General features: G+C 59.0%; 1 protein-coding gene across 1 annotated transcript in view; it reads left to right on the top strand.

Annotated features, from left to right (window-relative positions):
* Nucleotides 1-13,452, top strand: part of ZC3H7B (zinc finger CCCH-type containing 7B) — a 58,095-nt gene extending 44,643 nt beyond the window's left edge. The window contains exons 14-23 of the mRNA XM_007189109.2: nucleotides 572-777; nucleotides 1,799-1,899; nucleotides 2,877-3,058; nucleotides 5,520-5,605; nucleotides 8,940-9,073; nucleotides 9,183-9,288; nucleotides 9,428-9,536; nucleotides 9,769-9,902; nucleotides 10,037-10,200; nucleotides 10,560-13,452. Of these exons, the coding sequence (XP_007189171.2) occupies nucleotides 572-777; nucleotides 1,799-1,899; nucleotides 2,877-3,058; nucleotides 5,520-5,605; nucleotides 8,940-9,073; nucleotides 9,183-9,288; nucleotides 9,428-9,536; nucleotides 9,769-9,902; nucleotides 10,037-10,200; nucleotides 10,560-10,806 (1,469 nt within the window). The 3' untranslated portion in view covers nucleotides 10,807-13,452. The remainder of the gene's footprint in view (nucleotides 1-571; nucleotides 778-1,798; nucleotides 1,900-2,876; nucleotides 3,059-5,519; nucleotides 5,606-8,939; nucleotides 9,074-9,182; nucleotides 9,289-9,427; nucleotides 9,537-9,768; nucleotides 9,903-10,036; nucleotides 10,201-10,559) is intronic.
* The last annotated feature ends 580 nt before the right edge of the window (nucleotides 13,453-14,032 follow it).

Here is a 14,032-nt window from a genome sequence, read left to right as displayed (position 1 = left end):
GAGGGAGGGAGAAAAAGAAAGAAGAACAGTTCCCACCCCCAGGAAATGGTGGGTCTCTGGATTATAAACCTGCTGCCTTCCCTGCTCCCTGGCCGCCAGGAGTTTTATTTATTGTTTCACTTAATCCACACAACAACCGTGTTCTCCGTTTGTGGACACAACCGCTAAGGCTCAGGAATAACAGGATCCCAGCCCAAGTCTGCTGGACCCCAAGGCCCATGCCTTCCTGAACCAGTGGTATTTTCCTGGTGCAGAATAATAATAATGATGATAAAACGGCTTGTATACGTCTACAAAGCCCTTTTCCCACCTGTCGTCTTGCCTGACCCATACCAGGCAGCCTTGTGGGGTGGTGGAGCCGCGGCGACCGCCATGCTTTGCACGGGAAGGTGCAGATCCGGGCCCCACACCCAAGTGTAGAACAAAGAAGGGCCTGGCCTGGGAAGCGCTCTCCCCGAGCTCCGCTTCTCCACCCCTGCCAACTCCTCCCTCCTGCTCGGCAGGCCCCACCGGGGGTGCTGTGGGCTGCCGTCCCGCCTGGCGGAACGTGTGTCCTGTTGCCTCTTTGCAGACATGATTAACAAGCAGGACTGTAAGTACGGGGATAACTGCACCTTCGCCTACCATCAGGAGGAGATCGACGTGTGGACGGAGGAGCGGAAGGGCACCCTCAACCGCGACCTGCTCTTCGACCCGCTGGGGGGCGTCAAGCGCGGCAGCCTCACCATCGCCAAGCTCCTCAAGGAGCACCAGGGCATCTTCACTTTCCTCTGTGAGGTACCGGCCCCTCCACGGTCGATTCCCAGACGGGGCTGGGGAGGGGCTCCCGCGGGCTCCACTGTGGACTGTCGGCCCTGGGACCCGTGGGTTTTGGAGACCTGACCTTAGAATCCACAGGTCCTGGGAGTTTCAGAAAGTTAGACCCATATGCTCCCATCGCGCTAGAGCCCAGATCCTATCCAGTCCCCTCATTTTTCGGAGCTGGAAACTGAGGCCAGAAAGAGAAGTAATCACATGTGCTCTTTGCTTCCTGCCATCGTAGGCCAGACTCAGGTGCTCTAGGAACTCATCCCGATCCCCGCCCCATGCCTCCTCGTCCAGCTGTGCTGGCTTCAATGCCCACTGCACCTTCCTGCCCACTTCCCTGCCTGTGTCCGGGCTGTGCCCTCTCCCTGGGGTGCCCTCCCCGTGTTTCTGCGTCTTGGACCCTCTGAGGCTCAGCTCTGATCCCAGCAGCTCCACCAAGCTGTTCTTTTCCTCCCCAAAGCTGTCACGGAAGACGCTGCTGGCCCCCTGCCTCCCCCACCAGGCGTAGTGTGATGAGGGCAGGGACGGTGTCGGGTCCATCTCCGTGAAGTGAGGGTGCTGGGTCCAGGTTGCTGGCAGGGTTCTGTGCTGCTTGGCCAGCCCCCATCCATCACACAGCCAGCCCTTCCCTCCGACTCTTAGAGCAGGTGGGCTGCCCTCTCCCTTCAGGGGATCACGGCCCACAGCCTGGTGGCCGCATATACTTTACAAAGGACCTGCAGTTCTATTAGATCCTTTTCCAGCTTTCACAGTGAAGCCGTGGGACAGAGCAGGTGTGGTTTTCCCCAGGTTACAGTTGAGGAAACTGAGGCTCAGAGATATGGAATAACCCCTGCCCCAGGCGTTTGGAGTGGTGAGATCAGAGAGGTGGGGGCCACAGACCCTGGGATTCCCTTCCTCACTCCCCTGACTCAGGGCAGGGCTTGCAGGGACCCAGTCTGCCCCTCCTGGGTGGCCATGCTGGATCCCAGCCCACCCCCTCCCTGGGCAGATCTGCTTTGACAGTAAACCCCGGATCATCAGCAAAGGCACCAAGGACTCTCCGTCTGTCTGCTCCAACCTGGCTGCCAAGCATAGCTTCTATAACAACAAGTGAGTGGGACCCACGGCCAGGCCTGGGGTGGGGCGGGTGGAGAGTCCCCCTGGGGCGGCGTGGATGCCTGGGGAGCAGAGGTTGGGCCTAGGATGTCAAGGCAGGGGGTAGGAATTGGGACTCAGGTCCAGCATCCACCTGGAAAGGACAGAACCACATTTATTGAGCATCTTCTATATTCCAAGCATTCTCTTGGGTATTTTAATGATCTTGGCAGTCCCGTGGGGAGAAGTGTCTCTGATGAAAAGATGAGAAAGCTGAGGCTTGGAAGCAGCTTACTCAGCCGGCAGGTGGGGGCCACATCCCTGACTCCCATCCAGCACCCTCCACTGTCCTGACATGGGCGTCGGACAGGGAGTGGGAGGGGCTGGGTAGGCTCCGGCACCCACCTGCGCTCCCTCTGACTCCTCTTGGCTGTGCCCCAGCATGGCTGATGGAGCCCAGGCCCTGGGGTCAGACAGAGTTGGGTCCAAATCCCAGCTTGGACAGTGGTCTGTTTTATGTCCTCTGGCCACTGTGACCCTTGGTTTCCTCATCTGTAAAGTGAATGATGATCCCAGTCTCCTAGGGTTGCTATGAAGGTAATTAAAATTCCCAGCCCAGAGGAGATACTCTATTATTACTCCTCCGGGTGCAGGACCAGCTCTGGAGCATCGAGCTGGGGAACCTGAGAGAGATGCCCCCTTCCCCCAGCCTCGCAGCAGGTGGGGTCTGGTGCCCTCCTCCTGCTGGCAGCTGCGTCTTTGAGCTGTCCCCAGGTCGAGGCCAGGAGAGGGGCACACAGCTGAGGCCCAAACCAGAACTGCGTGAGCGTAGGACCCCCACCTCTTCCCTCCTGTGCCGGCAGTTAATAGGCGGGAGGCGCCCAGGGAGGAGCCCCTCCCTTGGGTGAACGGCACTGACCCTGGGGAGGGGGCCCCGACCGGGAATGGGCGGGATGCGGACTGCATCGTGCGCCCCCCATCCCGCCCGCCAGGTGCCTGGTGCACATCGTCCGCTCCACCTCCCTCAAGTACTCCAAGGTCCGCCAGTTCCAGGAGCACTTCCAGTTCGACGTGTGCCGCCATGAGGTGCGCTACGGCTGCCTGCGGGAGGACAGCTGCCACTTCGCCCACAGCTTCATAGAGCTCAAAGTCTGGCTGCTGCAGCAGTACTCAGGTGAGGGCGAGGGGCTGCACAGTTCAGAGGAGGGCGGTGCCGGGCTGTGGGGCTGCAGAGGAGCCAGTGCCTCCTGGACGTCACAGGACACGCAGGCTCTGCATCAGGGAGCTTGCAGGCCCAGAAGACCCTGGGTTTCTCCCTGTGTGGTACTGCCAGGGGGACACGCGGAGAGAAGGGCAGGGAGGTAGAGCCCCGCGGGCCACCTGGGGGGTCTGGTCATCAGCGGCCCCTCACTGAGCCTCCACTGGTCCTCTGTGAGGGGGTGATGTCAGCTCGGCCTCAGGGATGAGGAGGTGGAAAGCCGCTCACTTTCTCGCTCACCAAGTGGGACTCCTTGAGCACCTGCGCTGTCAGGGGCTTGAGCAAGAACGAGTCGGGGCCCTGGTGTGTGTACGCGAGGGCAAGGCAGACAGTCTGACGGGGAGGTAATAGGCCCTACGTCCATCTGCTCCGGGGTGCACACTGTCCCCCACCGCCTGTCGTCATCTGCTTAGCAGCATTCCTGTTGTGTGTGTGGAACATAAAATAATGGCGCGTCTAACAATCATTGTCTTCTTCGAGCTGATGAAATAGGGTGATAGAGTTTCAGATGTGCGTCGGTTCTGTGAGGAAAGTAAAGCAGAGCAATAGGATGGAGAGGGACTCGGGGTGGGGACATTTGGGATAAGATAGTCTGGGAAGGCCTCTCGGAGGAGGTGACATTTGAGCAAGGAAGGGCAGGGAGAGCATTCCAGGCAGAGGGAACAGCAAGGCTGGAGGCCCTGAGGCAGAAGCAGGCTTGGTACAGAAGGAAGGATGTCTGTGAGGGCAGAGCAGCTTAGCACTGGGGGAGGGGGCGGGGGGGGGGCATGTCAGAGATGAGGCCTAAGAGGTTGGCAGGGACCCGAGCGTGAAAAAACCTCTAGATGGTAAATAGAAATAGTTGGGATTGTTCTAAATACGATGTACAGGGTTTGGGGGTAGGGGGTTGAGTAGGTGGAGTTGTATGACCTGATCAGTGTTTTTTTTTTTTTTTTTTTTTTTTTTTATTTATTTATTTTTTTAAATTTATTTATATTTATTTTTGGCTGTGTTGGGTCTTCGTTTCTATGCGAGGGCTTTCTCCAGTTGCGGCGAGCGGGGGCCACTCTTCATCGCGGTGCGCGGGCCTCTCTCTGTCGCGGCCTCTCTTGTTGCAGAGCACAGGCTCCAGACGCGCAGGCTCAGTAGTTGTGGCTCACGGGCTTAGTTGCTCCGCGGCATGTGGGATCTTCCCAGACCAGGGCTCGAACCCGTGTCCCCTGCATTGGCAGGCAGATTCTTAACCACTGCGCCACCAGGGAAGCCCCTGATCAGTGTTTTTAAGAAGTTCCTCTGGCTGCTGCGTGGAGAACTGAGGGGCCAAGGGCAGATGGAGGGGGACCTGGGAGGGTGTGGCTCAAGCCAGGGCGGCAGCGGGTGGAAGTGGTAGAAGTGATGAGATTCTGCGTGTGTTTTGATGGTGGAGCCAACGGGAGCTGATGGACCAGATAGGAAGTATGAGACGAAGGACGGCATCAGGTCGACCCCAGTGGGGTTGCCGTGTCCTGAGAGGGGGAGGCTGCAGGAGGAGCAGGTTGGGGGGATCACATCAGGGCTCGTGTGGGACGTGCGGAGTCTGAGCTGCCTGTTGGACTTCAGGTGGAGAGGTTGAGCAGGCGGCAGCCATGTGTGGGGGTCTGCAAGGTCATGGGAGAGCCCTGGGCTAGAGGTACCTCTATCAGCAAGAAGATGGATGTCAAGCACATGCCTGGCCCAGAGTAAGCCCCTGATGGCGAGTGGCCATGGGGGAGCAGTAACCATAGGACCAGGTCGAAAACTAAATCAGCTCTGGAAAAGGGGCTAGAAGGCCATAAGGGGTTGGGAGGAGGGTGGGCCTCATGGAAGAGGCTGTGAGCTGCCCCTTGGAGGTGGGCTTAGTGTCCACAGTCAGATTGGGAGGGTCTGGGCCACAAGGTTTGGGTATTTGCCCTTTGCCGACTGGCAGTGAAGGGACCTGGCCCCTCGGTGATCTGGGGAGCCGGGCTGGGCCAGGCACAGAGCCTCAAGAACCAGCACGCTAGAGGCTGCCAAGCAGGGGTCAGGCTTGAGGCCCCACTGAGGGAGGCGGAGGCCAAGGGAGGGTGCTGAGCAGCTGGGCCGAGGGCCAGGGCCACTGGCGTGGGTGCGGAGAGGCCCCTGCCGCGCTGCAGAGCCCACATCTTGCTCCTGCATTTTATTCTCTGTGCGAGCCTGGAGCAGGCCTCTGTTCCCACCTGCGGATGAACCAACAGGCCCAGACAGGATGAGTGGTTTCCCTGTTCCCCTCGTCTTTCCGCGGCCTAACTGGGGAGTGGGGCTCCTCCCTGGGCCTGGGGTGGCACCCGCACCTCGCAGACCCCCTCCCTGCCTTTCTCCTCACTGAGCTCCAGGGACGCTGTGTCTGCTCCCCCCTCGCCAGGCATGACCCACGAAGACATCGTCCAGGAATCCAAGAAATACTGGCAGCAGATGGAGGCGCACGCAGGGAAGGCCAGCAGCAGCTTGGTAAGAGCCCGACTGGCCTTGGGGGTGAGGTCAGCCCCCACGAGGGCCATCCCCCATCCCTTTCCCTGGACATAATTTATTTACCAGAAAATTGTAAGAAGAGTATGAAGAATTCGTGTATACCTTTTTCTGGATTCCCCAGATGTTAACATTTTACTACTTTCCACACTCACTTTGTCCTGTGTGTATGTGTGAGTACATACACACATACACATTTATTTACAGAAATATACACTTTTCTGAACCATGAGGGAGTAAGCTGTAGACATGATGCCCCATTACCCCTAAATACTTAAGTGTAAAAATAAGTACTTCCCTGACCGTCCAGTGGTTAAGACGCCACGCTTCCAACGCAGGGTGCACAGGTTCGATCCCTGGTCGGGGAACAAAGATCCCACATGCCACGTGGCCAAAAAATAAATAAATAAGTAAGTAAATATAAGGACACTTTCTTACATAATAGCCACAGTACAGTTATCAACATCACAAAATTCACATTGGTGCACTTATCCAAATTGTGGTGTACTATTATTCAGATTTTGTGAATCCTCCCCAAATCCCAGCAACACACTGCATTCATTTGTAGTGTCTTTAATCGCCTTTAATCTAGAGCAGTTCCTCAGTCTTTCTTTGTCTTTCGTGACATTGGCATTTTTGAAGAGTCAGTTGTTTTGTAAAAGGCCCGTCCCTTTGGGATTGTCTGATCGGGCAGGCATCATCTCCATCTGTCCCTTCACCAGCGATACCTTGGTAACTTGATTAAAGGTGCCTCCACGGTAAAGCTTTCTCTACTATGAAGTTACACTTTCCTCCTTTGTAATTAATGAATACCTTCCCGGGAGGTCCTTTGAGGCCATGTAAATGTCCTGGTATTCCTCAACCTTTTCCCCCACTGCTTGTGTCACCTCCCACCCCTCTGGATCCTCACCCTGGTCCTGAGGACGTGAGCTGGGGCGCAGTAGCGTTTGCAGGCGGGGAGACTGAGGCTCAGAACACGCTAGAGACCTGCCCGGGGCGCACGGAGCGGAGTAGGTCCCGGGTTCTCTGACAGCTTGTCTAGAGCTCGCTCAGCTCCCTCCCCACCTGCACTATCCCCATCACCCCTAGGGTTCCTCATATAAAAAATGGGGATCATAATCCTGCCTGCCATCTCCTGGGGCGGGTGTGAGGCTCACAGGAGCTGGCTACAGCTCACCGAGTCCCTGCTCTGCCCGGAGCCCCCGTCACCCCTGAGCCTCACACCCTCCCCAGGAGGTAGGGATCATTGTAACTTTAGGTGACAGTGGGAATGGAAGGGTGGTCTCAGGGCCCAGGAGACAGTGAATGTGAGGTGAGACCTCTCGCCAACCACACACGAGGGATGACTCCCTCGCGATGCCGGGCCCACGCACTGGTCACCTTGGGAGAAGCCTGGGCCTCTGGCCCCTCTTGAGGCCTGCCTGGACGTGGCAGTGAGCCAGGGCGTGGCGCAGGCCGGCCAGTGGGGTAGGCCTGGGCCAGGCTGGCTGACGGGGCTGCCCGGCCCCCTTGGCCTTCCCTCTGTCTCCCCACCCCCTCATTCCTGGTCCTTTTTCTTCCTCTCCCCTCTTCCTAGTTGCCCCCGTCCTCTGCCCCTCTCCTGTTCAGTCCTCTTCGCCAACCGCCACATGGTTTATTTTCGCTCCTGGCCAGGAGCCTGGCTGGGAAGCAGTGCGGGGCTCAGGCTGGACCTGCAGCGTCATCTGCTAGAGAGAGAACACGGAGTCTTCACCACCTCCTATCCCCCTGACCCCCCTGCATCCTGCCCACCCAAGATGTCACTCTTGGGCCTGGCTCAGGAATGGGGCTTCTGTGCCGGACCTGGCTGTGGCCCGGGCATGAGGCATCTTGCTTGCTTGCCATCAGAGGGTGGGACCAGTGGCAGTGTGAGGCCAAGGACAGGATGCCAGGGTAGAAGCCGCTCGTGCCTGGTGCCCATGGTGCAGCTGTGCTGTCCTGCAGAAAAGCATGAGCCCCTGCCTCGCACCAGGTCCCTATCCTCGGGCCACTTACCCGTGGCGGGGTTAGTAACCTCTCTGAGCCTCTGCTTCTGCTGAGTCAAATGGGACCCCCCAGGGCTGTCGAGTCTGTGCAGCTGTGAAAAGGAAGCTCAGTGGACCGGCATGGCTATTCCCTAGAGCAGTGGCTAAGCCACAGCACCCCCCCCGGACCCCACTTACCTCACCTGTGAAATGGGCCTTCTCACGCTTCTGTGAGAATCAGTGGAACATCTAGAAATCGATAGTGACATGGATAAACCGCCTGTCTGCTTTAGCCAGACCGTGTCCCAGTTACAGAGGCAGGATTTTACTTTGTTGTCAGGATGTGTATTATCCTGGGGCTGAGCCAGGCTGCAAGTCTCCCAGCCAGGGGTCAATCAGCACCCAACAAAGTGCGAGCCCCCTGCTGCTCAGGGGAGGCCCTGGGCTAGGCAGTGCCGAGGACACAGGGTACTCCTGTGTCAGAGGAGGAAGAGCAGAGGGGTGACCCCACATCTGAGGGAGGCTCTAGCTAACAGGAGGGACAGCAGGGTGGCCAGCACAGCTGGGCGAGGGGGTTGCAGGTGGCGGGAGACAAGGCTGGGTGGGCACTTCTTCTGCCTCTCACCCCCCCACCCTTTCCCAGGCAGGGGTGCAGAAGAGCAGGCCCTCCTGCCTGCATAGGAAGGGCTGAGGCAGAGGACGGGGAATGAACATGGTGGGGTCTTCGAGAGTCCAGGGCTGCCCAGAAGTCTGTCCCACCACCTGAGGCAGCCTCCTCCATCCCCACCCTCTGCAGGTGCATCCCACCTTCTAGGTCCTGCTCTCCACCAGGCCTGGCCCTCATAACTAGATGAGTCAGTCAACATGAGGTAATTCAGGTACTATGGGAGCCCATAGGATGGGCAGCTGCCACTTAGGAGAGCTTCAGGGAAAGCTTCATGAAGGAGGTGGTGCTTGAGCTGGGTTTTGAAAGTTTTCAGAACAAGCCTGATGAAGAATGGAGAAGCGCGTTCCAGGCAGAGGGAACCGCATGTGCAAAAGCAGGGAGATGTGAGGTCGAATGCTGTGCCCAGGGACACGCCAGCAGCTCCACCAAGCAGGCCCGTGGGGAATAGCCAGTTAAGGCAGAGAGCACTCCATCAGGAGTCCAAGGCCTGGCTGCCACCCTGAGAGGCCATGGGCCTGGAGTTAGGGGGTCACTTCCCACCACCAAGTGGTAATGGACCAGCCCACAAGGCTCCAGGTGGCCCTAATGCTCCCGGAGGCCACCTGTATATCAGACCCCGGGGCCTCAGCCTGGTGCCTGCGGCTTCATCAGCCCTTCTCCTCCGCAGGGTGCCCCGCGGACCCATGGGCCTAGCACCTTTGACCTGCAGATGAAGTTTGTGTGTGGCCAGTGCTGGAGGAACGGGCAGGTGGTAGAGCCTGACAAGGACCTCAAGTACTGCAGCGCCAAGGCCCGGCACTGGTGAGCCGGGTGCCGGGCGGGGGCACGGGCAGGGTGGGGACCACCTAAGCACCGCAGGCGAGGAAGCCGGGCTCTCCGTGGAGGTCACACAGCCTGCTCTATCCTGCAGCTGGACCAAGGAGCGGCGGGTCCTCCTGGTGATGTCCAAGGCCAAGAGGAAGTGGGTGTCGGTGAGGCCACTGCCGTCCATTCGCAACTTCCCACAGCAATACGATGTGAGCACCGGGGTCGGGTGCAGGGTGGCAGTGGGACCTCGCATATGGGGCCGTGGGACCCCAGGAGGGCTTGCCCGCTGGCGGGGCAGTGACACAGTCCAGCAGGACTCAGCAGGGTCTCGCCATGCCTGCCCTGCAGCTCTGCATCCATGCGCAGAACGGCCGCAAGTGCCAGTACGTGGGGAACTGCTCCTTTGCGCACAGCCCAGAGGAGAGGGACATGTGGACGTTCATGAAGGAGAACAAGAGTGAGTGGGCAGGGTGGGGCTGACCCGGGCACCCCCCCCCGTCGGCAGGCCCAAGCGCGCCTGTTGAACCTCACGTGGCCGCCCGGGCCCCACTCCGGCTGCACCGGGCTGAGCCCTCTCTGGGTCTCCAGGTGACCGGGCAGCCCAGCAGCAGGGGTCCCGTAGGGGTCGTGGGACAGAGTAGAGGGAGAATCCCCTCTCACCAGGCTCTCCATCCCCTATTGCCCACCAGTCCTGGACATGCAGCAGACCTATGACATGTGGCTGAAGAAGCACAACCCAGGGAAGCCAGGGGAAGGGACGCCCATCAGTTCTCGGGAGGGGGAGAAGCAGATCCAGATGCCCACGGACTACGCCGACATCATGGTAACACCCCATCCCCTGGGGGCCCTGGTCCGAGCCTGACCCGGAGGGGCTGTGCGGAGGGGCTCAGCCTCCCTGGGGGAAGTGGTCCCGGCAGGGGTGTGAGGAGCGGGCGCCCACGCTGGCTGTGTCCCCAGATGGGTTACCACTGCTGGCTCTGCGGCAAGAACAGCAACAGCAAGAAGCAGTGGCAGCAGCACATCCAGTCTGAGAAGCACAAGGAGAAGGTCTTCACGTCTGACAGCGACGCTAGTGGCTGGGCCTACCGCTTCCCCATGGGCGAGTTCCGGCTCTGCGAAAGGTGCCCCCGGGAGGGCAGGGCCGGGCGGGCTGTGGGGTGGCCTGAAAAGGTGGAGGCCACGGCCAGCTCTGGCTCCACTTGGCCTGGAGGTGGCATAATGGGGGGTGGGGACGTCCAGAAAGACAGCTGCTCCTGGGTGTGAGGACCCAAGAGTGGGGCGGGGTGGCGTTGGAGGTGGGGACCCGTCCTCTGCAGCCCTGCATCAGATCCTCGTGAAGGCCAGGTCACGCCCGCTTTCCCCGGGGCTGATGCTGCATGGGAAAGGCTTGTCGGGGGAGGCAGAGTGGCCGGCCCCAGGTCCGGCAGCCCGTGGAGGAAAGGGCACAGGGCTCGGGCAGTGAGCCTCCTGCCACCCACAGGCTCCAGAAGGGCAAGGCCTGCCCGGACGGGGACAAGTGCCGCTGCGCTCACGGGCAGGAGGAGCTCAACGAGTGGCTGGACCGGCGTGAGGTGCTGAAGCAGAAGCTGGCCAAGGCCCGCAAGGACATGCTTCTGTGCCCACGGGATGACGACTTTGGCAAATACAACTTCCTGCTGCAAGAGGACGGGAATGCCACTGGTGCCGCCCCAGAAGCCCCTGCTGCTGCCACCATCACTGGGGAGTAGGCCAGCTCCTGGCCGTGGGTGAAGTCCTAGGATCGGGGGCAGGGGTGGGCACGGAGCGCCTGATAGGAGGGCCGGGGCAGGCCAGGGCCGGGGCTGGGGCCCCCGGCTATCCTCTCTGCCCCCACTGCCCCAGTGCATACCCAGGTGCACGAGCTGCAGCCCCACTCGGTCCCAGGGTCCTCATCCTGCTGAAGCCCTGGGCAGGTCCTCCCCTCCCCCACCCCGGCTCTCCTGGTTGCGGAGGGAGGGGCCTGGTTGACCCCTCCAGCTTCAGCCTACAGCTTTAACTTCCGTCTACTCCTAAAGGGGGCCCAACGCTCAGGGCTGGGGAGCCTGGGGTCCCCACTTGAATCTGCAGCAGAAGGGTCCTTCCCCCTGCCCCCCCTCACCCCCCCCACCTCCCCTGGGGGCAGATCAGGATAGAACAGAGGGCAGGAGGCCCCACCCAGCTTTAAAATGCAGCCCCAGGATGGACTGGGGATACTGTACAAGTCACTTACCCTCTGGGGCCTCAGTTTCCCCTCTGGTTGGAAGAGTGGGAGGGGCTGGGCTACATGATCTCTGGAGCCTGACGAAGGAGCGTGGCTGTCTGGTGAGGCCACCAGCCCAGCCCCTCTCCTTTGTGGGCCGCTGAATGTAGATTGTAGGTCGTCAGAGGCTTCAGAGATGACGCAGCCCAGACCCCCATTTTGCAGATAGAAAAACAAGCCTAGAAGGAAGGAGTGCTCTACCCGGCATCTCCACCCACAGCACGGTAGAGCTGGAATGCAAACTGCGGTCACAAGACTCAGGGCCAGTTATCAGCTGGAGCCTCCAGGCTCTTGGCAGGGATGTGACAGTCTCTGAATCAGCTGGGATTCCGGCAGCACCGCCCAGGGGTTGGTCGTGTCAGTGCCCTGTAGGGGGACAGTCCCCTCTGAGGATGGTCGTAAGGAGTGTAGCAGCAAAGGTCACTTCCCCATGGCTGCTCCAGGAGAGGTGGTACCTGGCAGGGCACCCGTGGGCTCAGGTTCTGCACGAGGAACTGGGGGGGATTGGGAGGGTGGGCGGTCAGGGGCCATGGAGAGAAGGGAGACTTGACCGTGGGCACCATGGGCTACTCCAGGATCGGACACAGCCCCTCTTTCTTGGGGACTCAGAAGAGTCCTTTCCCTTTCTCCCCTAGACCCAGACATACAATTAGGACCATCCATCCCAGCCCCTCCCTGCTCCCGACCCTGCCAGCTGCCTGGGACCCCAGTTGACCCCCAACCCCTGCCCCCCCAAGCCCTCTCCCATCCCTCTCGTCTGACGTGTCTGCGTGCACCCCCTCCTCTCCATCCCACCCCTTGTGGGCAGAGCCAGCCTCCCCTGGTTCCCTAGACATTCCAGAACGCCCCACACCATTGGCACAAGGGGTGGGGCCCCCCGGAAGGAGCCGGGGACCGAGGCTGGAGTTGGTGGGAGGGTGAGACAGAGAGAATGGAATACCCTTTATTTCCCCTCAAACAAGCATTTCGAGTGTGCGTTGAGATGATGGCGGGCACCCTGGGCCGCAGGGAACCTTGTTCTTCTCGCTGCCACTGCCCAGCCTTTTCCTGATAATTGTGGCATGCATCCTTTCCTCTCCCTGCCCCTTCCCCCAGCAGGCCAGCACTGCAGAGTTTGGGTGCTGGTGGCGTGGCTGGAGGGGAGGAGAGACCCAAGGTGGGGCCTGTGGCCGTGAATGTTGATGACACTTGTTTTCCCTGATCCGTGCTGTTGCAGTCTGTCGTCACCAGCCTTGTTTTTAGTGTGTATATATGTCGCCCCCGTGATGCATATATACACAGGTATTAAATATATCGCTCTATATAATATTACATATGTGTGTGGTATCCAAGGAATCACTTCTAATGAGGGCTAAAGATAAAGAATTTGGCCGGAAAATGCAGCCATCCTGGCATAATGAGGAGGGACTTTCAGGGTCATCATGGCCATTTGCAAGGACTGAGGGACTGGAGCAAGGGGTCAGAGGTGATTTGGGCAGCAGGGGCAGAAGCGGCCCCTGCCTAGGCCCAGCTCCGCCTGATGGCGTCCAGACCACCCCAGCCTAGTGGGGAGAGAGCACGAGTGCTCAGGGAAAGAAGAGGATTGGTGTTTGTCTCCCACCCAAAAGAATAGGATTAGAATCCAGATTTTTCTTCTCCATCCTGTTATCCCTGCAGGGGCCTTGGGATGTGGCGCTCCCTGTCTTGGCCAGAGCTGGATCCCCGCAGGGTTGGAAGAAAGCGAGGGGCAGGCGGGGAGTAGGAGGTGGAGGCGTGGCACAGTACACTTTGAATGATGAGTGTGATTATTTCAGTTGTGACTCTGAGAGGCTCAGAGAGTTGGATCGGGCCTGTGCCCCCCGCCGGCAGGCAGGGACAAGACATCACAGCAAATATGGTGAAGGGGGGACAGGCACCCTTGATGTGAGTGTCCCTTTGGGATGGGGCAAAGAGGGATGCTGCGTTTCTCAGCTGGGCAGTGATAAATTTAATGGTCCTTTAAAAATGTCTGTGCATTAAAAAATTTAAGAATACCACACTTTAATATTAAATATTCATAAGGTCTAGTATCTTGATAATAATGTAGATGTTTTAATAACAATTTTTGTCCTTCTTAAAATAAAATGAAAGAAACTTGCTTCTTTTAGCCTTTGTTCTAGAAAATAAACGTGTGCACTTTGACCTCTGTCCCTGAGGTGTTGCTCCTGTTCCCCGCTTCCTGGCACCTGTGCCCGGGGACCTGGGCCTCTCTTTACTCATGGGGCAGAGCTGGCTGGCGCAGGGCATGCCCCAAGGCAGACATTCCGAGGGGTGAGGGGCAGAAGGTCTGTGTCCTTGTGTAAACAGGGCAGCCCAGCTGGCCCCGGCTCACGCAGTGCCTCGCTGGCAGGGACAAGCTGTGCTCTGCACAGGTGGCCCCGGTGGTTCCGTGTGGGGCTTTCCACCTGTGCCCACACTTCCCTGCTTTTACTGTGTGCACTGTCCTGGGTTCCAGAGGGCTGTCTCTGTGCCCTTTCTGGGTATGGCTTTTCCAGAAAGGTAGGGGGCTATGACATGCTTTGGAATGTGGTCCCAACTGCAACCTGGACTCCTCTGGGCCTGAGGGAGATCCAAGTCACACGGGCCCAGCTTCCTCCTCCTTAAAAAAGAGCATATTAGATCAGGGATTTTCAATCAGGGACACTTGTATCTGCTAGAGACACTTTCTTTTTCTTTTT

Source organism: Balaenoptera acutorostrata, chromosome 11, assembly GCF_949987535.1.
Source record: "Balaenoptera acutorostrata chromosome 11, mBalAcu1.1, whole genome shotgun sequence".
In the NCBI taxonomy this organism is placed as follows: domain Eukaryota; kingdom Metazoa; phylum Chordata; class Mammalia; order Artiodactyla; family Balaenopteridae; genus Balaenoptera; species Balaenoptera acutorostrata.
Note: the sequence above shows the minus strand (reverse complement) of the source record. Positions and strands in the feature narration are given on the sequence as shown.